This window comes from Anabrus simplex, chromosome 1 (genome assembly GCF_040414725.1).
Source record: "Anabrus simplex isolate iqAnaSimp1 chromosome 1, ASM4041472v1, whole genome shotgun sequence".
NCBI classification, from domain to species: Eukaryota; Metazoa; Arthropoda; class Insecta; order Orthoptera; family Tettigoniidae; genus Anabrus; species Anabrus simplex.
In genome coordinates, this window is record NC_090265.1 from 175,689,822 (window position 1) to 175,714,013 (window position 24,192).

General features: G+C 37.6%; 1 protein-coding gene across 1 annotated transcript in view; it reads right to left on the reverse strand.

Moving 5' to 3' along the window:
- Positions 1-24,192, reverse strand: part of LOC136863590 (alkaline phosphatase, tissue-nonspecific isozyme) — a 208,647-nt gene that overhangs the window by 97,937 nt on the left and 86,518 nt on the right. The window contains exon 2 of the mRNA XM_067139970.2: positions 19,343-19,517. Within this exon, the coding sequence (XP_066996071.2) occupies positions 19,343-19,517 (175 nt within the window). The remainder of the gene's footprint in view (positions 1-19,342; positions 19,518-24,192) is intronic.

Genomic DNA, 24,192 nt, shown 5'->3' on the forward strand with positions numbered 1-24,192 from the left:
ATCGACATAAATTTTTAAATGCTAATAACGAACTAAATACTTTTGGGGAGAATCTTGAAGCAAGACATTTCAGTAGGTACATTAAAAGAATGCTAATTGTTTGGGGCGTCGACCTACAAAAATCTTTTGTCCCTACTTGCACCATATGTTAAGAACCTGCGTGTATTTGGATAATGCGGAAGTGTAAAGTGTTGAATGTGAGGAAAGGAACGTTGAAGACGACACAAATATCCAGTCCCCAAGCAAGGAATACTAATCCCAATTAAAAATCCCTGACCCAGCCGGAATCGAACCCGGGTCCGCAGGGAGACAGGCGATCGCGTTGCTCCCCTACACCGCGGGGCCGAACTATTTCAGGACATAGTTACGTGCAAGACATTGATTCAGAATTTAATCACGTGTATATCTATCAGGATACAAACTAGCACAAAGAAGGAAGATAATTAGTTATGATCGCTTTGCTCATTTATTTATTCTTCTTCTTATTATTATTGGTTTAAATTACAACCTGACAAAAATACATCGTAGTAGCGACCAACGAATCCTGTAGTTTGACGTAAAATGTAATCATGATTAAAGGACGTGGAATCATAACCACTATGGATGTGAATTCTATATTTAAATACGAACCTCTGCGTCCTTGGTGGGATGCCAGGGACTATGATACTCGGCTACTCGCGCCTGCCATAAAATGAAAAGGATTTGTCTTTGTGTTGTACGACATGGAGTAAGATTGGTACAGATTTTGAGATGTTCGTTTCCATAATTAGCTTTCCATATTCTCAAGATTACATTTCATTTATAGAATTGATAGATTCAGGTGAGTTCCAGTTCAGTTTTCCATGTAAACGTCTATGCTTCTATCAACTGTCCTAATCGAACCCACGTCGGACAATTCGTAAACAGTCTAAAAGAAGGAAATTTGGGTGTTAGACATGTATAAATATACCAAAAAAATGACGGTATTCTTAAGGACATGTGATTTACCTTCCTACTAAAAGAATAAGAAGGAATAAAATGTTTTAAAGCACAGAACAAGGCATGAGCATTTTATAAAAAGGATGCGAAAGAGTCCAAAAGTACTCTAATAGGTTCACGATTCACTGTTTCAAGTCTATCAAGTACACTCTCTCTTTCCAACTCATTTTGGCTTTGGAATTTTACTGACCATATCTGATTTTTGTACCAAATTATATCTTTATATTCTTGCCATTTCCAACATTTCTTGTTTTTCGTTGGCTTTCACTTCTTCATAGTCAATATTCTCTATGATACTAGGATATCGGTGGTTTTCAAAACTAACCACAACGAAATTACCAACAACCACTTCGGATAATTCAAGTGGATGTAGCAAGTTTTTCAGATATAACAGCATTCACACACACTTAGATTTTCTTACCTCTGGTGTTCCCGAGGAAGCCGCGTTTCATTTCTCTGCAGGTTCCTCTGAATCATTACTGGTTCCACCAATTGGAATTACACATTTTTCAGTGGCGCTTTTTTCAGGTTTCTTTGGTGGTGTGGGATCCTCTTCAGTGATTCCTCTCCTTAGTGGAACATTGATTTTTCTGTTACGTTTCATCTTTATGATCACCGTTTTCTATCGTTTCTTCTGCAACTCCTAGAGAAAACTGCCACTCAAGTGATCATTATGCAGAGAAAGGCTACCCAAGACATGAGCACTGCGGAGAGGTTTAGGAATTTGATCCAAGGTTTAGGCACGCACTGAAATGATCGGAAATTCTATACCACAAACTTTCCTACCACGCCGGCCAACATTCTGATGGTGAAAATAATTTCGACTAGTGGGATTCGAACTCCCTAACCATTTTGTGCGACAACACAGATTTCAATTAGCGAAAAAAGAAAAACTTACTGGTGACATCGCGAACAACCGAGCTCATGGGGAGGACGACAAGGATGTTGTTGAAATTACGATTGAGGAAGTGAAAAGGATGATAAAATAATCTCCATTGTCATAAATCAACAGGAATAGATGAAATTGGACCTTAAATATAGTGGAAAGGCAGGGATGAAATAGCTTCATAGAGAAATAAGATTAGCATGGTACGTAAGTTACCTATTGATTGGACAAAAGGAGTCATTGCACCTATCTGTAAGGAAAGGAACAGGAAGGATTACAACAACTATTGAGGTATCTCATTGATCAGTATACTAGGCAAGGTGTTCACTGGAATTTTGGAAGGGAGGATGCGGTCAGTGACTGAAAGGGGGTTGGAGGAAAACAAGTGTAGTTTCAGGCCACAGAGGAGCTGTCCGGATTATATTTTCCCTGTGCGCCAGATAATTGAGAACTGCTACGAAAGGAATAGACTTTTATTTATGTTCCGTAGATATACAGAAGGCTTACAAAAGAGTACCGAGAGAAAAGATGTACACCGTACTGGAGGACTTTGGGATTAATGGTAGATTATTAAAAATTAATCAAGTGCGTGTATGGTGAAAATTGGGCTGCACTAAGAATATTGATGGTGAATGAGTTCTTACTTCAAGTTACTTACAGGGGTTAGACCAGGCAGCAACTTTCATCTTTGTTGTTCATAGCTCACGTGGATTATCTGCTGAATGATATTAAGCGGCAGGAAAGAATTCATTTTGGTGAAATGTAAGTAGTTTGGCCTATGCTGAAAACTTAATGTTAATGGCAGCTTGTACCGAAAGCATCCAGTCTAATGTCTTGGAACTTGAAAATAGGTTGAGTGAGTATGGTACGAAAACGAGTCTTTTCAAGACTAAATTAATGTCAGTAGGTAAGAAATCCAAGAGGCCTGAATGTAAGATTGGGAATACAAAGTTGAAACGGATAGATAAATGCAAGTATTTAGGACGTGTGTTCTCCCAGGTTGGTAGTATAGTACGTGAGATTGAATCCAAGTCCATTAAAGCCAATGCTATGAACTCGCCTTTGTGATCAATCATTCTGTAAGAAGGAAGTCTGCTCCCTGACGGAGCTGTCTTTACATCGATCTGTTTTTAGACCAACTTTGCTTTACGAGAGTGAAAGCTGGGTGAACTCGGGATATCTTATTCATAAGTTAGAAATAACAGACATGGGAGCGAGAATGATTACTGATAATCCCTCCAAACCCCATGGCGCAGCAGCGCCGAAGGGCCATGGCCTACCAAGCGACCGCTCCTCAGTCCGAGTGCCGGCAGATAATGAGGTGTCGTGTGGTCAGCACGACGTGTCCCCTCGGTCGGTATTTTTGGCTTTCTAGACCGGGGCCGCCATCTCACCGTCAGATGGCTCCTCAATTGTAATCACGTAGGCTGAGTGGACCTAGAAACAGCCCTCAGATACAGGTAGAAATCCCTGTCCTGGCCGGGAATCGAACCAGGGGCCTCCGGGTAAGAGGCATGAACGCTAGCCCTACATCGCGGGGCCGTCATGATTGCTGATACAAACTTGAAAATAGATGCAGTGAGTATGGTAAGAAAATTGCTGTGAGTAGGTAAGAAATCATGAGAATTAAATGTCAAATTCAATGTGAACAATGGCAGAAGCGTACTCTGTATAAAGAAATAAAGGCTAATTAGGAATTAACTCGATGTAGGAAGCTGTACGCATAAGCCGGCTTCTGTGGTGGGATCATGTGAGGTGAATGGAGGAGGAGACGTTACCTAGGTGGAAATGGTTTTGATTTGGAGGGTAAAAGAAGTAGAGGGAAACTATGACGATGACAGTTAGACTCAGTTCCTCACTATTTGAAGATACGAGTTATTGAACTAAACGAGGCCACTTAACTAGTTACAAATAGAAGATTGTGGTGGTGGTTAGTAAATCACAGAGGCTTGTAGACTGAACGCTGAAATGTATAACATTCTATGAAGAATGTGTATGTATATACGTATGTTATTATTATTATTATTATTATTATTATTATTATTATTATTATTATTATTATTATTATTTAAAGGGTATATAGCATAATGAATTTAAACAAAATAACACCTATTATACATATCGACGGCTTTCCTTTGAAACCTCGTATGTCCAAATGTTCTTCCTACCTATTATATCCCTTAAGACTGGCCACGCCTCCCGGTCATATATTTTTATGCAGTCCATCAGAATAATTTTCGCTGTGTTCATTTTCCTTTGCTACTGTCTAAAGGAAAATGGATCTTAACCTACCGAATTTTAGGAACGTTGATTGCATGGGAAATTTACACAATCCTACAGTATAATGTATGTAAGGTTCATTTTCCTTTACAAGCGGGCAGAGGAAAATGACCATAACGAAAATTATTCTTTTGGACTGCATACAAATATGGGACTGGGAGGCGTGACCAGTCTTAAGGAATATAATGGATAGGAAGGGTATTCGGACTTACGAGGTTTTTAAAGAAAGCCATAGATATTATTGTACAGAACTCTGTCAAAGGCTCTTATACAAATTTAAGTCCGAACATGATAAAGAAGGCTATGTCGTTTAGTGTATTAATGGCCAATGTGAAGGGAAGTGGATTCAACAAAAATCTCATGCACAAACGCCGTAGATTTAAAATGTCATTCGGAACGGGTTTTAACGAACGCAATTCACTTTCTGTAAGTTAATTCCTCACCATCTAACTCGCTTCGTCTCTCTCTCTCGTTCACTTGACTGGTGAAGATTTCCACAATCTCTAGACACCTCTCTTGATTTATGCGTGTCATCACTCCTAGCTGAGCTTGAAGCAATCTTGCTGTAGCATATTGCGAAGCATGTGGGCGATCAATCATTAAAAACTTCTACATCGATTAGAGTCCTCATGCAACTCTAACTTTTGGTGGCAGGGAAAAAGTACTTCTGCGCTGGGATTTACGATAGGGTGGCAGGGAGAGAGAGAAATGTTCAAGCACGTTCAAATGGTTACAAGGATTTAAAAACTGGGAGTATTTTTATAGTATTGAACTTCGAGATAAAGTACCATCAGACACACCAGTGAAAAACTTTTTCGTTTTGGATGTGAACTATATATTTTTATAAAGTAATATATTTCATAAAACGTGAATGATAACAACGAGGTTCACTGTCACAAAGTTACATTATTATCGTTATTATTAAAATGAATTACATTCATGTCGTATCAGCAACTTTGTATCACGTTATCTCAATTGGCTACTTCTGACTTTGATGTCTGCCTGTACTTCCGTATGCGTTCTCGGTGTCGTTTTTACCTCTCCTGCATCCATGCATTTACAGTTTTTTAAATTCTAGCTTGTCTCCGAAACCCTGGAATATCTGAAGTTTCTTCTGAAGTGGGACACGCTCCTGGATGTCATTATATGTGATCCCCACTTCTAGATGGTCTCTATCCACCTCAATGAAACAAGCCCCTTTAGTTGTCTTCTGCTGAAAGAAGGTAATGTTGCAGCTGATCAGTTTTGTTGGGTACATTCGTATGCCATGCCCATAAAAGGTAATTCTTCTTTTCGGGTTGGTATCGGTAATCTTCTCTTCGTAGGTGTATAGTTTGAGGTTATGCCGTATTATTCTTATCCTTCTTAACATAATTTACAGTATATGTCGTAAAACGAAACAATTGGTGAAGAAGAATTCATTCAGAATTTTGGCCGGCAGGGTAAGCTTGGTGGTGGTGACATAGGAGTGTTGAGGCCAACGCTAGGGTGGCGGAATCTAAGGGTTTCTTTAAAGCTGTTACTGTTAATTTTAAACATATTAAAAACTCATGAAAAGAGTACACGAACTTGACTCGAAATAAAATGGATATTAATAACTTTGGCAATAATCACTTCAAATTTAGTTAACAGAAATAGGACAGGTTTTGTTTTGGTACTAACTTCACGTCGTCATAATACGAGCATTAGCACTTTCTTCGTTGTAATACCTTAAATAATTTAGTGGTATTATATTACGTTAAGTTAGGAAGTCGAATCTCATTGCTCGCAATCGTAAGCTTTTTGATTGGAGACACCGATAACAGTGCCATAAGAGGACCCAGTAACGCCACTCAACGATGTCCGTTCATACTTAAAAAATTAAAAGAAAATACCGCCAGTTATTTAAGCACCCCGACGCTTGGCAAGCAATTTGAAACTGTAAAAACTGTTGTTGTTCCATACCTATGTGGTTTAATTTTTAATTAAAATGAGTGACAATCGGTAAAATCTGAATTGGTCTCAACACAGGAAACTCGTGAAAGGCAAGGCAATAAAAAAAGAAATTGTGAGAAACAGTGCCAAATTAGATGTGCTATTTACGCAAGTAACACACTCCAGCTTGTTCCATTTCGAGTCTTGCTTCATCACTGTGTAATTATGCGGCGAAAGCATTGAAAATAGTGGAGCGTGTGGTTTATCAAAACCAGGCGTTTCCGATATTGGAAACAATAATAATGACGCGGAAATAATAATTTGAGCTGAACTAAATTGTGCTTCAGTGATTCAATTTCTGTAAAATCAGAAAAATGGATATCAAATTAATTCCTGAATTCCTTCCCGATCATAACGCCAAACAAGCTCGCGTTGCGCGAAATATGGTTGGTAGCTGTGAATTTAGAAATTCATGCATGTAATCTATCGTTGGCCTAATCAGAAAACTTCGTATCTCCCAATGATGTTCCTGTCCATTATTTACCTTAACACTACTCACACCTCCTAAGCACATATCGATGGCTTTCTTTTAAAACCTCGTATGTCCGAATGTTCTTCCTACCTATTATATCCCTTAAGACTGGCCACGCCTCTCGGTCATATATTTGTATGCAGTCCATCAGAATAATTTTCGCTGTGTTCATTTTCCTTTGCTAACGTCCAAAGGAAAATGGACCTTAACGTACCGAATTGTAGGGATGTTGATTGCATGGCAAATTTACACACTCCTACAGTATAATGTATTTAAGGTTCATTTTCCTTTACAAACGGGCAGAGGAAAATGACCATAACGAAAATTATTCTTTTGGACTGCATACAAATATGGGACTGGGAGGCGTGACCAGTCTTAAGGAATATAATGGATAGGAAGGGTATTCGGACTTACGAGGTTTTTAAAGAAAGCCATCGATATTATTGTACAGAACTCTGTCAAAGGCTCTTATAAAAATTTAAGTCCGAACATGATAAAGAAGGCTATGTCGTTTAGCGTATTAATGGCCAATGTGAAGGGAAGTGGATTCAACAAAAATCTCATGCACAAACGCCGTAGATTTAAAATGTCATTCGGAACGGGTTTTAACGAACGCAATTCACTTTCTGTAAGTTAATTCCTCACCATCTCACTCGCGTCGTCTCTCTCTCTCCTTCACTTGACTGGTGAAGATTTCCACAATCTCTAGACACCTCTCTTGATTTATGCGTGTCATCACTCCTAGCTGAGCTTGAAGCAATCTTGCTGTAGCATATTGCGAAGCATGTGGGTGATCAATCATTAAAAACTTCTACATCGATTAGAGTCCTCATGCAACTCTAACTTTTGGTGGCAGGGAAAAAGTACTTCTGCGCTGGGATTTACGATAGGGTGGCAGGGAGAGAGAGAAATGTTCAAGCACGTTCAAATGGTTACAAGGATTTAAAAACTGGGAGTATTTTTATAGTATTGAACTTCGAGATAAAGTACCATCAGACACACCAGTGAAAAAACTTTTTCGTTTTGGATGTGAACTATATATTGTTATAAAGTAATATATTTCATAAAACGTGAATGATAACAACGAGGTTCACTGTCACAAAGTTACATTATTATCGTTATTATTAAAATGAATTACATTCATGTCGTATCAGCAACTTTGTATCACGTCATCTCAACTGGCTACTTCTGACTTTGATGTCTGCCCTGTACTTCCGTATGCGTTCTCGGTGTCGTTTTTACCTCTCCTGCATCCATGCCTTTTCAGTTTTTTAAATTATGGCTTGTCTCCGAAACCCTGGAATATCTGAAGTTTCTTCTGAAGTGGGACACGCTCCTGGATGTCATTATATGTGATTCCCACTTCTAGATGGTCTCTATCCACCTCAATGAAACAAGCCCCTTTAGTTGTCTTGTGCTGAAAGAAGGTAATGTTGCAGCTGATCAGTTTTGTTGGGTACATTCGTATGCCATGCCCATAAAAGGTAATTCTTCTTTTCGGGTTGGTATCGGTAATCTTCTCTTCGTAGGTGTATAGTTTGAGGTTATGCCGTCTTATTCTTATCCTTCTTAACATAATTTACAGTATATGTCGTAAAACGAAACAATTAGTGAAGAAAAATTCATTCAGAATTTTGGCCGGCAGGGTAAGCTTGGTGGTGGTGACATAGGAGTGTTGAGGCCAACGCTAGGGTGGCGGAATCGAAGGGTTTCTTTAAAGCTGTTACTGTTAATTTTAAACATATTAAAAACTCATCAAAAGAGTACACGAACTTGACTCGAAATAAAATGGATATTAATAACTTTGGCAATAATCACTTCAAATTTAGTTAACAGAAATAGGACAGGTCTTGTTTTGGTACTAACTTCACGTCGTCACAATACGAGCATTAGCACTTTCTTCATTGTAATACCTTAAATAATTTAGTGGTATTATATTACGTTAAGTTAGGAAGTCGAATCTCATTGCTCGCAATCGTAAGCTTTTTGATTGGAGACACCGATAACAGTGCCATAAGAGGACCCAGTAACGCCACTCAACGATGTCCGTTCATACTTAAAAAATTAAAAGAAAATACCGCCAGTTATTTAAGCACCCCGACGCTTGGCAAGCAATTTGAAACGGTAAAAACTGTAGTTGTTCCATACCTATGTGGTTTAATTTTTTATTAAAATGAGTGACAATCGGTAAAAATCTGAATTGGTCTCAACACAGGAAACTTGTGAAAGGCAAGGCAATAAAAAAGAAATTGTGAGAAACAGTGCCAAATTAGATGTGCAATTTACGCAAGAAACACAACCAGCTTGTTCCATTTCGAGTCTTGCTTCATCACTGTGTAATTATGCGGCGAAAGCATTGAAAATAGTGGAGCGTATGGTTTATCAAAACCAGGCGTTTCCGATATTGGAAACAATAATAATGACGCGGAAATAATAATTTGAGCTGAACTAAATTGTGCTTCAGTGATTCAATTTCTGTAAAATCAGAAAAATGGATATTAAATTAATTCCTGAATTCCTTCCCGATCATAACGCCAAAGAAGCTCGCGTTACACGAAATATGGTTGGTAGCTGTGAATTTAGAAATTCATGCATGTAATCTAACGTTGGCCTAATCAGAAAACCTCGTATCTCCCAATGATGTTCCTGTCCATTATTTACCTTAACACTACTCACACCTCCTAAGCACATATCGATGGCTTTCTTTTAAAACCTCGTATGTCCGAATGTTCTTCCTACCTATTATATCCCTTAAGACTGGCCACGCCTCTCGGTTATATATTTGTATGCAGTCCATCAGAATAATTTTCGCTGTGTTAATTTTCCTTTGCTAACGTCCAAAGGAAAATGGACCTTAACGTACCTAATTGTAGGGATGTTGATTGCATGGCAAATTTACACACTCCTACAGTATAATGTATGTAAGGTTCATTTTCCTTTACAAATGGGCAGAGAAAAATGACCATAACGAAAATTATTCTTTTGGACTGCATATAAATATGGGACTGGGAGGCGTGACTAGTCTTAAGGAATATAATGGATAGGAAGAGTATTCGGACTTACGAGGTTTTTAAAGAAAGCCATCAATATGGGCATGTAGTCCATAAGTATCTTCCTATGCCGGTGTATAAAGGAAAATGAACCTTGCCGTACCGTACTATAGGAATGTATGTTTGCATGTTTTATTTACGCACTCCTACAGAATAATATTTTTAAGGTTCTTTTTCCTTTAAACCAGAGCATAGAAAAATGAACACAACGAAAATAGTTCTGATGGTCTGGATATCCATATGTGGCTGGCAGCGTGACCAGTCTTAAGGGAAATAATGGATAGGAAGAGAAATGGGAGTCACGAGGATTTCTACTTACGCCATCAATATTGACTTGCCGAGGTACTCAACTGAAGGTTCGATTTTCAGTATCCTGAGAATTGGCGAGAAACTAAAAAGACAATATTGGTACACTCTCAGAGGAAGGATAGTTATTTATAGTCCCATCTTTATTGGGAAACTCTTACGATAAATGTGTGAGTCATACGTATTCGACCATCAGTTCCCCCTTTCACTGAAAAAACCTGTAAACTCACGCATTTTGCCAGGAAGGCAATAAACGCCTGCAGATAAGAAGCGCATGTATTCAGCAGAGCTTGGCTTACTTGGGTGCCACTGCTGGTCATTTCATTGTTGTTATTTATTGCTGTTGTTGTCTATTGAATTCCGATCCAGATTAAATATTGATGGCACACTTTCATCCATTATAACTGTCAAACTTGCATAGCAACAAAATCCGATTTTTGAATCTTGAATTGAGCTTTTAACAAAGCCAAAAAAGCTACCAAGTTTTATAAGAACCAACATAAATGAAAAGTAAAGCCACTAAATGAAGTTGTTTCCGTTTATATTTTAGTTTATTCAGTATTTTTCGTTGTTTGTTCAGCATCTACTAACGTTATTTTAGATTGTTTAACTCGATTTTGATTCCATTTAATTTCATTTCTGTTACCTTGTTACCTTAAAATGGAACTACTTTTGTCTTATTTCATAACCTATCAACATAGTGGTACATTCAATTATGTAGAAGGGTTATTGAACTGATGGTAATTCTTTTCAATTGCTTTAAAAAGGGTAAGTGTAGTTTTATGTTGCAAATAAGACCAATTCTAAATTGAAATTACTTGTTACCGTAGGCTGTATTTGTTTGTAGTATTTTTGAAATAATAAACGTCCGCGTTGTAACTCTTTGGCATATTTTTCGTTTCTCGCACAATCCCCGCATTTCTCCCCTTCCAGGTTGCCAAACCTATAGCACTGACACTTCCCTAGTTTGACAGATTTGATTAACTGCCCCTGGAAATTCAGCTGGACGTAGGAAAATATATCGTCGCTTCACCGGTAAAACGTTGTATCCCACAATACTCTTCCTATCCATTATTCTCCTTAAGACTGGTCACGCCTCCCAGCCACATATGGATATGCAGTCCTATCTGTTTAGTGATACGACTTACCGTTTAGCCACCAATTACCCCGAAATGAAGTTCTGCACTGCACCGTCGTCAAAATTGCTTCCATATTTCGATACTCTTTTGGAGCCAAAAGTTACACAATAAAACTTCTTGGACGTTTTCCTCAAAGAAAAAAAGAGTCCAGTGTTCGGGATTAGCACTTTCATACATACGGATGACTTAAGCAAGAAAGTAACACAGTTAAAAAAGTCGACATTAATTGAAGAGAGGATAATAACTAAGGACGGTCTGATAGGACGAATAAGTAACTACCAAGTGGTTGTATTGGAAATATGAAATGTCCCTCACTAAGTTGTAATGATATGAGTTACGGATTTAAGAAAGTGGTAACAGAGGAAAAATTTAAGCGCAGGGATCCTTAGAAAAGAAGATGACTTATGGTGTTACCACTTAAGCCTAAAGAGGCAAGGTACCGGCAAGAAATAAAAGAAGAGAAGGGAAATATAAGAGAAATACAGAAAAATGTATAGCAAATGCCATAAAACACGTTTAGGTGCAAAATAATTGCAGTCCGCAGTACTGTTGAAATATGAACAGACCCCTTAGTGCTATTCGAGGACGATTGTAACCCCCAACGGTATCCCGCAAATATCCCACAGAATGTCAGCTTGAAGTCTCACTCGAATTTACAGGAATAATGACGAAAATGGCATTACGTTTCTTCTCTGCTGTCAAGCAGCAAGAGACGTTACCGTAGTGACCAATAGGTTCATTCACTCAATGCAGAGCATGAAACCCACAGAAAATAGTAATTTTATTCCTCATTTGAAGAGTAAGTGAAATTATGTACATAACGAAAGTTGTTTAAAATGAAGAGAAGTGTTACATTTGTGTTTACAGAAAATCAACAGTATAATTGAACATTTTCAAATCTTGTCTGGTTTTCATATAAACCCCCGGTCTATTTAGATTTCTTGAAATTATGTGAATATATAAACCTTCCACTAGATGAGTATACTCTAAATATGAAGTTTGGTCGATATCTATCGAGCCGTTTCTCCGTGATTGTGGAACAGACGCCAGACAGACAAACAGACACGAAAGCTAAAATCCACTGATACAGGCTTGAGTTGATCTATAAAGGATAAATAGCTGAAAAATTGACAGCGGACCCCCTACAAATGTATTTATATAGATTTTTCAAGGACTTTCATAGGAGATAATAGAATTTTGATTTGATATTTGTTTTTATGTAATGTAATATTTTATGTAATTTTGTGTATGAAGCACAATAAATAAATAAATAAATAAATAAATAAATAAATAAATAAATAAATAAATAAATAAATAAATAAATAAATAAATAAATAAATAAATAAATAAATAAATAAATAATGAAGTAGCATCTCAGCTTGTGACAGAAGTTAAAAATTGGAGGGACGTATTGAAGTGAGCGATTACTGTGGTCAAATATTTTCCATGTAAGGTCTGTGTTCCAGTGGTCACAACTATGAGTTCGGGTAGTCCGGCCCCGGGTTCGATTTCCGGTTCAGGCTTTCTTAATCGTAAATGATTAATATACCTGGCCTGAGGACAGGGTGTTTGTGTCGTCCTTAACGTTCCTTTCCTCATATTCAACACCCTACACTTCCCCAATTATACTTACACTCAGGTTCCTCTCATATGGTGAAAATAGTGCCAAAAGATCTGCAGAGGTCGACGCCACGAACAGATATCATTAAAAATGAGTTTGGGTTAACACATTCTAGGCATTTGGAGATTGCTCTAGAGCTAACAGCATAACTCCATCCTTTCCTAGCTAAACATATAGAACTTTATGGAACCAAAGGAAGAGTGAGCACGTCATGTATTTCTTTCAAACGTGTGATGAGTTTATATCAATTACTGTATATGAAGTGAAGGAAGCTACATATTTATATTTCAGCTGTTATGTTGTTATCAGGCATTTACAAAAACATGTGTTTCCTGTTGAAAGGTCTGTTGTGTCTCAAATTCGGGGCACAAATCAGAAGAATTATCTGATGTAATAAGATGTTTAGTAACCATGATTTGGGCATTCAGTTGTTTAGGGGTCAATCATACGACAATGCAAGCAATATTCTTATTTTGGTATCGAGAATTTAACAGATCAACTCTCTTGCTTTGTATATTCCGTGTGCAGCGCACATTGTTAACTTAGTAGATCACGTGCAGTAACGTGTTGTTTTTAATAGGCTTCCTTTTTCCTTTCGTTGCTTCGTTTTCTGCTTCGACTAACCGTTAGAACATTTTGCAGTAAAAAGTAATTCAGTATCCGTAACAAGACCTTCAGAAACAGCTGGTTAGGGCGTCTTAACGCCTGCTATAGTCTCAATGTTAAATTGGCAGAAATATTTATTATCAGCTTTGGAGGTTATTCAAAAAGACGAAACTCAAAGGGCTTCACTAAGATGCGGGGCGACTATAATGCTGTGCAGTCTACAGATTTTGGTGACTGTGATAATGACAACTCTTTGGTCAGCGATATTGACGGGATTTAATGCTATAAATAAAAAGTGCTAAAGTGTTGATAACAGAATTGAAGGTTGTACTATTCTTTACATGAAAATGTTCGAGGAAATCTATGAATGACACACATGAAGACGATAGCATCTAAAATAGTAAGATATGTACAAAACAGACACAAAAATGAATAAGTCAAGAAACTTGAAAGTGGACGAAACAGCCGATACTGGCACTACTTTTGAAGAGAAAGAAACTTTTCGGGTGAATACATTTCCAATTATTACACAGAGATGGATATCTAAATTGCAGGAAAGAAAAGGGACGTTGGAAGAGTTTTATAGCAAAATTGAATTCCTAAGTATTTTCGTGGCGGACACAACATTGAACAACTTACATGTGCTAGAAAACTGTAAGAGCGATGCAACGAAGAGCAGGAAGAAGTTTTGAGTGTTGAGGTTGTTAATTTTAAATTATATGAAGAGCAACGAAGTGAAAATATCTTCCTTAAGTATATTGAAAGCCAAATTCAAGAACCGTTTTCTAAGTTAGAGTTTATGTTACGAATATTGTTGTCAACCACTGCAACCAATTGTTCGGCTGAGCGCTCTTGCTTTCACTCCTCAAAAGACTCAAGAATTATTTACGATCATCCATGTCGCTAAATCGAGAAAACAGTCAATCAGTCATCGATGATCTGCACTTAGGAGTGTCACCCACGCAGCAGTTTCCCTATCACTTGTTTACCTAGCTTTTTCTTCAATGTTTTCGAAGATCTCGGAAAATTGTCGAACATTTTACTTAGTAAATTATTCCAATCCCTCTTGAATATAAAATATCTGTTACATATTGGTGGAATTCTACAAGTTAAGCTTTACTCTTCTAAACCCGAACTGTCTTCAACCAAACCAGTTAGTAATTTCGCAAATGTATCTGGTATAATCAGAAATAATGCATTAGTAGAGCTCACAAATAACGCATGTCAAGCTGACTGATCTCAAATTAAGTGACAAATGTTCATAACCCTTTCTCTTGAACACTGGGGCTACTATTGAAACTCTCCACTCATTTATTATCGCTTCTTCACGTAAACAGCAATCAAATAAATATTTGAGTTATAGCACATGCCAGCTTGACATGTGTTGTATAATGCATTTAAAGTTAATTTTCGTTTACCCGTCAGCATAGTAAAACGAACACAACGAAAATTGTTCTGATGGACTGCGTATCCGTACGTGAGTGGGAGGCGTGACCGGTCTTAGGGGGAAGATCATTCTGGAATACGAGTCCTCACATGTGCACTCCTCTTGTTCGTTAATAATAGCTAGAATATCCTTCTTGGAATCTGTTTCTGCCTTAAAGTATCTTCATATATCTTTCCATTGCTCCCTAAAATTCAAATGACTGCCAAATACTTTTGCCATTATGTTATCCGTAGCTGATATTTTTGTTAAATCAATATCCCTTTAAGTCCCTTCAACCTCTTCATACTTCTGCATCCATCCCTCACTCTGTTTCTTTCTAATCTACACCGCCTCCTTCCTTCATAATTTCCCTGTAATAATATAATAGGTTCTTACCACTCAAAATGTTACACTCACCAATAATTACGTGTTAAAATTCGTATTTACCATTTTCCATTGATAACATTTGTTTCTTCAAAGCTTTCTTTTGCCTCTCTTATCAACTATATGGCATTTCCTAATAGCAGTACTTTTACAACCTTTCTTTCTCTCACATTTACTTTTAACTACTACAAAAACAGCTTCAAGATCACTTACACCATCTATCACTTCGCTTTCTCTATAGAGCTTATCTGGTTGTATAAGCAACACGTCTAGAATATATTTCCCCCTAGTTGGTTCCGCCACTTTCTGATTCAGGTGTCCTTCTCATATTATCTTACTCACAGTTTGTTGGTCTTGTTTGCTGTTGTTCACATTCCCTTCCTCGTCAACCTTTGGTAAATTTAGATCACCCGCTAAAATCACGTTTCTTTCTGTGTCACTTCCCACATAACTGATTATCAAATACAACTGCATCAGCATCACCCTTCCCTGGCAAAAAGTATCAAGTTCCCTATAATATTCAAATATGTCTTACACGTAGAATTTCATGTTTCTCATCATTGAGCATCATTATCCTTGGAGTCTTGAAGTCCTCAACATGAATTCTGATATAGTAGACAATGAAGATATGATCGAAGAATTTACGACAAAGAATGCACGCCCCGTTATCACTCCATGTCTGAATTTGTCAAATTCACGACTTCACAAGACTGCACAAAAAATTTCAGTACTTCACAAGTTTACTTGTCAAATCACTTGCTATACTTGACATGTCTCGAGAAGTCTTCAGAAGTCTTAAAAGTGAATTAGAACATGTTCTATTCGCTCAGAAAACGGCCATTCTTTGACAGAATTGACCAATGGAATTCTGGTATTAACGGTGCGCGCTATGCTGCAAGGCATATCCGGGACGGGAATCAAAACAACAAAAATGGATTTTTCTTCTAGACCGAAGTATTTTGTATATATTAATTGCTAAGTATGAGGCACATTGTTGCTTGTATTCAGTGGAATCCGTAGAGTATCAAATAAAATGATTGAAACGACAGAGTACGAGGAGATCGCATGAGAAATATCTCAAGGAAGTGGAAAGCTTTTATGTTTATTACCGTACAGTATCTTATGAATAAACACCATCAGCAATGATCGATTTATGACGATCATCGCATATTATTATTATTATTATTATTATTATTATTATTATTATTATTATTATTATTATTATTATTATTATGCCTTTGCTGGCAGGACCTAGTTTTCACAGTGCACTACGTCTTCTGGTATAGGCTAGAGCAATTTTGTTACTTTCATTGACTTGTCTCAGTCTTATCTTTGGTTCTAACTATATGAAAGTGACTGAGGTGTGAGTGATGCTAGTAATGCCATCCCTCATGCAGCCGGTCCCTGCTATGAATGGTGTAAAAATGTTGGTCATAGGATCGGTTGATGCATGCATTTCAGTGGGCTTGGCAGACTGATATGTAATAGCAACTTCTGGCTCGGTGAGAAAAGCGACGGGAAACTACCTCACTTCTCATTTCCCTAGTACGCCTCTTCAGTTTTGCCTAGGCAATCTATGACAGCTGATGGCAGAGCTGTTGAGGATCCAACCAGCCTTAGGGCTGACGACTGAATGTACATATTATTATTATTATTATTATTATTATTATTATTATTATTATTATTATTATTATTATTATTATTATTATTATTATTATTATTATTATTATTATTATTATTCCGTGTAATCTGTGGAACGCAGAGGTGAAAGAAGGTGCCGGGGTGTATGGGTCTAACTACAATGTCAAGAAATGAATTTAAAACTTAAACTGAAGGTTATATTTTTTACAAACTTCAAACTTAACCATTTTTAGAGGTACAAGTAGCAAACATTAAAAAAGTCTAGGAAGGACAAGATTAGTGGTATTAATAGATCGTGGGCTTCAAGCCCTCACTTTACTTCTCCTGAGCTCCTAGCTCAAATTTACAAAAGAGCACAAATTTATACAAGGGCAGAAATCCCCTAATTCAAAGAGCACTTGCTCCTAAAATTACAATATCAAGGCTCCCAGAGGCATCATTTACAACATTTGAAAAAGAGCTAACGTGCTCTCAGTTTCTCAAGCCTACTCAAGGCAACACCCAAAAAAATCTTACAGTCTTTGGCCTTCCATGGCCCAACTTACACATTCAAACAAGGGTATCTCGTACCCAACCTATGGGGCCTTTGCAGAAGGAACAGGTTAAGTCAATGGCCCGAAACACAAACTGAATGGAGGCGTACAGTGCTCCAAGATAGTGAAAACTTAAAAAACCTAAAGGGCACTAGGGCGGTGAAACAGGGGCTATTCCCAAGCTACTGAGGTGACTCGTATAGGGGTAAATTAATACATTACGGAAAGGAAGAAAAACAGTTACAAACGTAGTCACCTCAAACCAAGATGAAGGGGAGCTCGACAGGGTACATCACTGTCTATCCTCTATTTACAGTTAAGGATTTTATGAAGTTATTACATTAGCCGGCAGAAAGGAACATTTTTAGAAAAGGAAGGTTACATAGTTATTGAATCGAACCTTTCCCTCGGGTTAAACTGCGGAGTAAGCAAGAAAGAAGGATGTTATGTGGCCATTACCTGGTGAATGTACTGCTGCCTGAAGAAAGAGGCCACCCGCCTCCTGGTTTGACACATACACTTCGTAAGATGACGATCAATTGGCCAAGAAACGTGAAAATCCGCAGTTTATAAACCCTCGGGGAAAGTTAGAGACCATTCAAGATTAAACTAGCCACACCCTCTCACGTTTATTGGGTAATTTCAAAGTTACACTCAGAATCGAAGAAGAAGGCTGTGATAGGTTGAAAATTAATCACAAAAATTTGGGATTGGCTAGATTCAAAACTGGCGGAAATAAAAAGGAAATATTGCCAATCCAAAAATAAATGAACATTAATCAGTAAAAAATTACTTATGGATACAAAACGTCTTTAAATCAAAGATCTTTCACTTCGCACCAGGGTGTATGATGATAGTTTTTGGTAGTGTCATCTATGGGAGATTGTCCAAAGTTCTTGATGCATAGCAAACAAAACTAGTAGAAATACAGTCAGTTCAGGAAAGTTCAAATTAACAAAATTACATCATATTTTAGTGGTGACATCTTCTGAGTAAATTTCTAAATTGGTGTAGTTTCCGTTTCACTGTTTCACCAATAGAGGAGTTCTTTTAGGCTCTCATTTTGAATGCGCGGCGTAGAGGTGTACCTCCTGGTACAATTATTATTATTATTATTATTATTATTATTATTATTATTAATATTATTATTATGAAACTGCAAATTATATTTTCTTTTAATAATAATAATAATTTAAGTTGCATTGCTATCATTTTATTTCAGTTTCGTTGAAGATAACCACATTAATACTATACCTGTGTAAATTATGGTATATGGTACGGGTTTCAATTTTCTTTTTTTAAGAATATATCCCACTGCTAATCCAAGAACAACAACTGCTATTTGTCCTTCACCCATGTTAAAACAAAATGCTATTAAATCTTGTCAAATCTTTTCAAATCATGTCAACCCTTCAGCAATGTTGAACAAACTTTGACAAAATTTGACAACACTTTTCTTGTGAAGCATTGAATTTGAAGAAACATTATATGGTGTATAAGAAGGATAATATACGGGTCAAGAGTTCTTCCTCTCCAGGGACTGATGAAGGTGAAGCTACAAGCTAATGAAATGAAAATTCCTTGCAGGCTGTGAAAATGAAAGACTTCTTAGGAATCATAAACCAGGAACCATTGGGGTCGTACAGAACAAATCCAAAGGAAGTAGGTTAGGATAGATGAAAGTGAGGATCCAGAAGGAAGATATGTCAAAGGTAGCTGAAATACGATGTTTACTACTCATTCTTATAGATTGTTTCCGATAATGTCTAAAAGAAAACACTCACAAACTATCTCTTATTTTGTTGAATTTTAGAATAGTAAATCATTGTTTCAGTTTAAAACTCTTCCGAAAATTCTTTTGTCTTAACTTTTCTTGACCAGAGGTTTATTACTAATCCGGTTGCTACGTTCCTCAAGATTACAGTCACAACTGATTTAAACTATGCCTTAAGATTTCTTATTTGAATTATCCATGACTCCATACAACACTAAGTTTCATGGAAATCTGTGTAGAAGTTAAGTTCAAAACATATGACATTAACTTACCTTGTTCCTGAGCCCATCCCACTAGAGACGGTACTCTTGCTGCAAAGCTGCTGAGGCATTGTTCAAATCGTCCTCTGGCGTCCAATCCAACCGTCTCGAGGTTGGCCTTGACACCGCAAAGAAGAGCTGTTGCGCATGCGGAGGATTCACCGACTTGAGCATCGGCATTGTATGTCTGTAAGAACAAAAGAACATATTATTTTAATTACATAGCAAAATTCTGCATTGAAAAATAATACATCCCTAAAAGATCATTATCACTCAGTCACCAAATATTCTGATATAAAGCAGTTAGAGTTCCACATTTTTCAAGATCCAAGGAGTAAAAATCTCGAAGTAATAATTCAAAACGTCCCACTGTTTGGTCGGATGGAGTTCATCGGATGTCAATAGAATTCACAGTTAGCGGCGTTGGAGTCTGAGATCGGCGCAATGTGAAGATCAATGCTACGCACTTTCAAATGTTGAGGGCAATTATCCATTTATTTACTTAGTTAAAGAGTAGTTGTGGAGCACGTTAAAGTTGTTGGGCAGCAATTATTATATCATGATGTCTAGAAAAGACGGCTTTTTCGTCAGCATACAATGTGATGTTAGCTAATGATAGTGTACGAATATCACTGGCATTGATTTTGTTCAAAATGGGTCTCACTATTGACTCCAGATGTACGCTCGCTGCGACTGGTCTGCATTTGGTGGAGCCGATTCTGACGACGATATTACGATCAGTTATAAAACTGTTGATGTGTTTAACAAGGTGGTTTAGCAGCCCAGTACTGTTAAGGTGATTTGTCGTGTGAATTTGAAGAAATTCTAATTGATATTGCAGGAGAACAATTTGTCAAGCAAGAATTTGTAAAGGAGTTTGGGGATTAACTTTTCAGATAATTTGGAAATGTTTATTGATACTTATAGGCCGATAGCATGGAGGAGATATGTCGACATATTTTGTTTGTGGATAGCAATTATTTCTGCGAGTTCTCATACACATGGAAGGGACCGAGGCGCAGCATTTTAAATTTTTCCATCCGTATATTATCTTCAGGAAGATTATTTCGAATACAGTTCAGTATCGAAACAGGCTATTTATGGTGGCATTGAGTCAAATTAGCTCCACGTTTACATCGTCGTATGTCAATTAAATTTATTGTAAAATAAAATCAATGTTTATAAGAAAATAGTTAAGTAGCACATGACCAAACGATTTTGCCGTGCAGTTTGGGTCACGCAGCTATGCTCTTGCATTCGATGGATAGCGGATTAGAATTTTTTTTGCTAGTGGCTTTACGTCGCACCAACACATACACGACTTATGGCGATGATGGGATAGGAAATACCTAGTAGTTGGAAGGAAGCGGCCGTGGCCTTAATTAAAGTACAGCCCCAGAATTTGCCTGGTGTGAAAATGGGAAACCATGGAAAATTATCTTCAGGGCTGCCGACAATGGGATTCGAACCCACTATCTCCCAGATGCGAGCTCACAGATGTGCGCCCCTCACCGCATGGCCAACTCGCCCGGTGGTCGAACTTACTGTCGGTAGCCCTGAAGATGCTTTCTCGTGGTTTCTCATTTTGACACTAGCCAAATTCCGGGGCTAGGAATTAAGGCCACGGTCACTTCCTTCACACTTAATTATGTTACTTTCTGTCTTGTAATAGTCACGCCTCGCAGCCCCCTATGGATATGCAGTCCATCAAAACAATTTCCGTTGTGATCGTTTTGGCATGCCCGTTTATAAAGGAAAATGAACCTTTTACACAGTATACTGTAGGAGTGCGTAAATACGTCTTGCCAGCATAAATGCCTACATAACTCTATGGTAAGGAAAGACGACAGGTTTTGTTTCAGTACTGACGTCACGTCGTCACAATGCGAGCATTATCACTTTCTTCATCGTCATACCTTCTCATGTGATAACCTCGCAATCGTAAGCTTTTTGATGGGAGATGTCGCTAACACTTTCATAAGGGTAGCCTGTAACAACACTCAACAATGTCCTTTCAGAATTCAAATTCAAAGAAAATACATCCAGTTATTTTAGCAGCGGAACGCTTGCCTGGGAATTTGAAACGGCAAAGAGGGCAGTTGTTAATTACCTATGGAATTTATATTTTGATTAAATGAGTGACAGTCGGTAAAAGTTGAGTTGTTATTAATTCCGGAAACTCGTGTCAGGCAATGCAATATGAAAAAAGGAAACTGCGGGGAAACGGTGAAAAAACAGTGACTTGTATAAGACAAAACGTAACTGGCTTAAAAAAATATGATTGCTAGTTTAATAGCAGAGATTTCTAGCCTAGAGAAGGCAAGACTGAGTCTGGAGTTCATGGTGAACTTCCATGTTAGACGTCCGTCATATTGTACCCCGAGGTACTTCTCTGCCTGGTCAGATGGAGTTCATCGGACGTCAATAGAGTTCACAGTTAGCGGCGTTGTGGTCTAAGATCGGCGCAATTGTCAGTGCTACGCACTTTGAAATGTTGAGGGCAATTATTCATTTAGTTACTACAGATTAGTTGTAGAGTACGTTACGGTTGTTGGGCAGCAATTACTATACCATGATGTGTAGTAAAGAAGGCTGTGTCGTCAGCATACAAAGTGATGTTAGGTAATGACTGTGTGTGAATATCACTGGCATTGATTTTGTATAAAATAGGTCTCAAAATTTACTCCAGATATACGCCCGCTGCGATTGGTCTGCACTAATTGTAGCCTATACTGTCGATGAAATTGCGATCAGTTAGAAAAAGTTGATGAGTTTAAGAAGGTGGCTTAATAGTCCTGTATTCATAAGATGATATGTCGTGTGAATTTACCGAAATCAGAATTGATGTGGCGGAAGAACGACGTATCAAGCAAAAATTTGTAAAGGAGTTTGTGGACTGACTTTTCAAATTAGTTGGAAATATCTGTTAAGAGACAGCATTGAGGAGAGATGACGGCTTATTGGTCTATTGGGTAACAATAATTTCTGGGAGTTTTCATGCACATGGGATGAAACTGAGGCGCAGAATTGCGTTGAATGTACGAGTAGAAGACAAGAAAGAATGACCTTTAGAAGTGAAGTATTTCAATGTGCTGTTTGGTATAAGATCGCGTCCGGGTGATTCTGCTCGGCAAATTCTTAAGGATATTATGTAAATCTCTGGGTGATGCGAATCCAATTACTTCTGGTTCTGAAGTGTAAAATATGTGAAAGTACTCTATTTCTTAATTATGTTACTGATCTCTCAGTTAGTTGGGTGTGAAACCTGTTGAAATTATTCCGCTAGTTAATCCCTACTTTCCTGGTCATTCCTTTAATAGTCGTCCGCTTGTTTCATAGGCGGAATGATAATCTGTTCTCCTAACACTCGTTTAGTTTCCTCCCACAGCAAATAGTCTTTTGATGATAAATTAGAGAGATACTTTGAGTTTAGAGAATATTTCTTCATCTGTGATTGAGAGTGGGACGTTTTGGATTATTACTTCGAGATTTGTAATATTTGGATCTTGAAAAAGTGGAAAAGTACCTGATTTATATAAAAAAATGGTGACTGTGTGATAAAGATCTGTTAGGCATGTATTATTATTTTAGGATATTGCCTCTCTACAAAGTGATTTAATCACTAGAAGTTACAGTGTTGATATCTGCAATGATTTGTTGATAATTATTGACTTCGTGCACGAAGATAGGTGGTATGTTATTGAGTTTAAATATGTGTCTAACGTGCTTGCAATTTCGTAATCCATAGCTTCAAGAAGGGTGTACCTACAGTATTATGAATGTCTATTAGGTTTACCGAGTAATTTTCCAGGACATGAGTGGCAGATATTCTTTGTTTTCTACTTGGCATTTGGAACTCTGATCGTTACCTTGGTAAACATTCCCTATTATACGATCACGTTTATGTTTTTCAAGTTATTCTTATTCTTATCCTTCTTCTTCTTCTTCTTCTTATTAATATTATTATTATTATTATTATTATTATTATTATTATTATTATTATTATTATTATTATTATTATTATTATTGGTTTAATGTTTTATTGTGGCAGTAGTATGGCCTCTCTCTGAGTTCGAACTCCCTCTGTATCAACTGACAGAAAAGAAATTCAACGATGTCTGCTTGAACTCTACCAAGTCAACTAAGTTTTATGTATATTCATAACTAGCAAATGTACCCGTGCTTCGCTACGGTATTCTGCATTGTATACGAATATCGAAGTAAACACAGTACACGCAGTAAATAAGATTGTTTCAAAATTGCATGTCTCTTAGCGTTATCCGAGAAAGAGCATCGGAAGGTCCCTATACGTTGTTTCCAATGTAAAGTGTTTGTTACGGATTTGTGATATAACGGCAGGCTCACTTGCCTACTGCCATTCACAATCGAGTTGGGAAGTTTACATTATAATTGCAGGCCTCATTGCATACTGCGCGGACACAGTCGATTTGGGGAGTTTTCGTTAAAGTGGCAGCCCCCCTTTCCTACTTCCAGACATATTAGAGTTGAGGGTTTTTATTATAATGGCAGGCAATTACCCTACTATCACTCGAAATTGAGTTGTGCAGTTATCATTTTAATGTCAGGCCCATTTTCCTACTGCCAGCCGGCTTACTGCCAGTCACACCAAGCTGGTGAGTTTCCATCAAAATAGCAGGCCACTATGCCTAATGCCAGTCACATATTAGATGAGGACATTTGTTTATAATGGCGGTCACCCTTGCCTACTGCCAAACACAATCGGGTAGGGGAGTTTTAAACACAACTGCATGCCCCCTTGCCTTCTTGTCCAAACTTTCGTGAAGAGTTTGATGATTCTGTATTTCATATAAGCAATTGAAAGTATGAATTATGCATGTGAA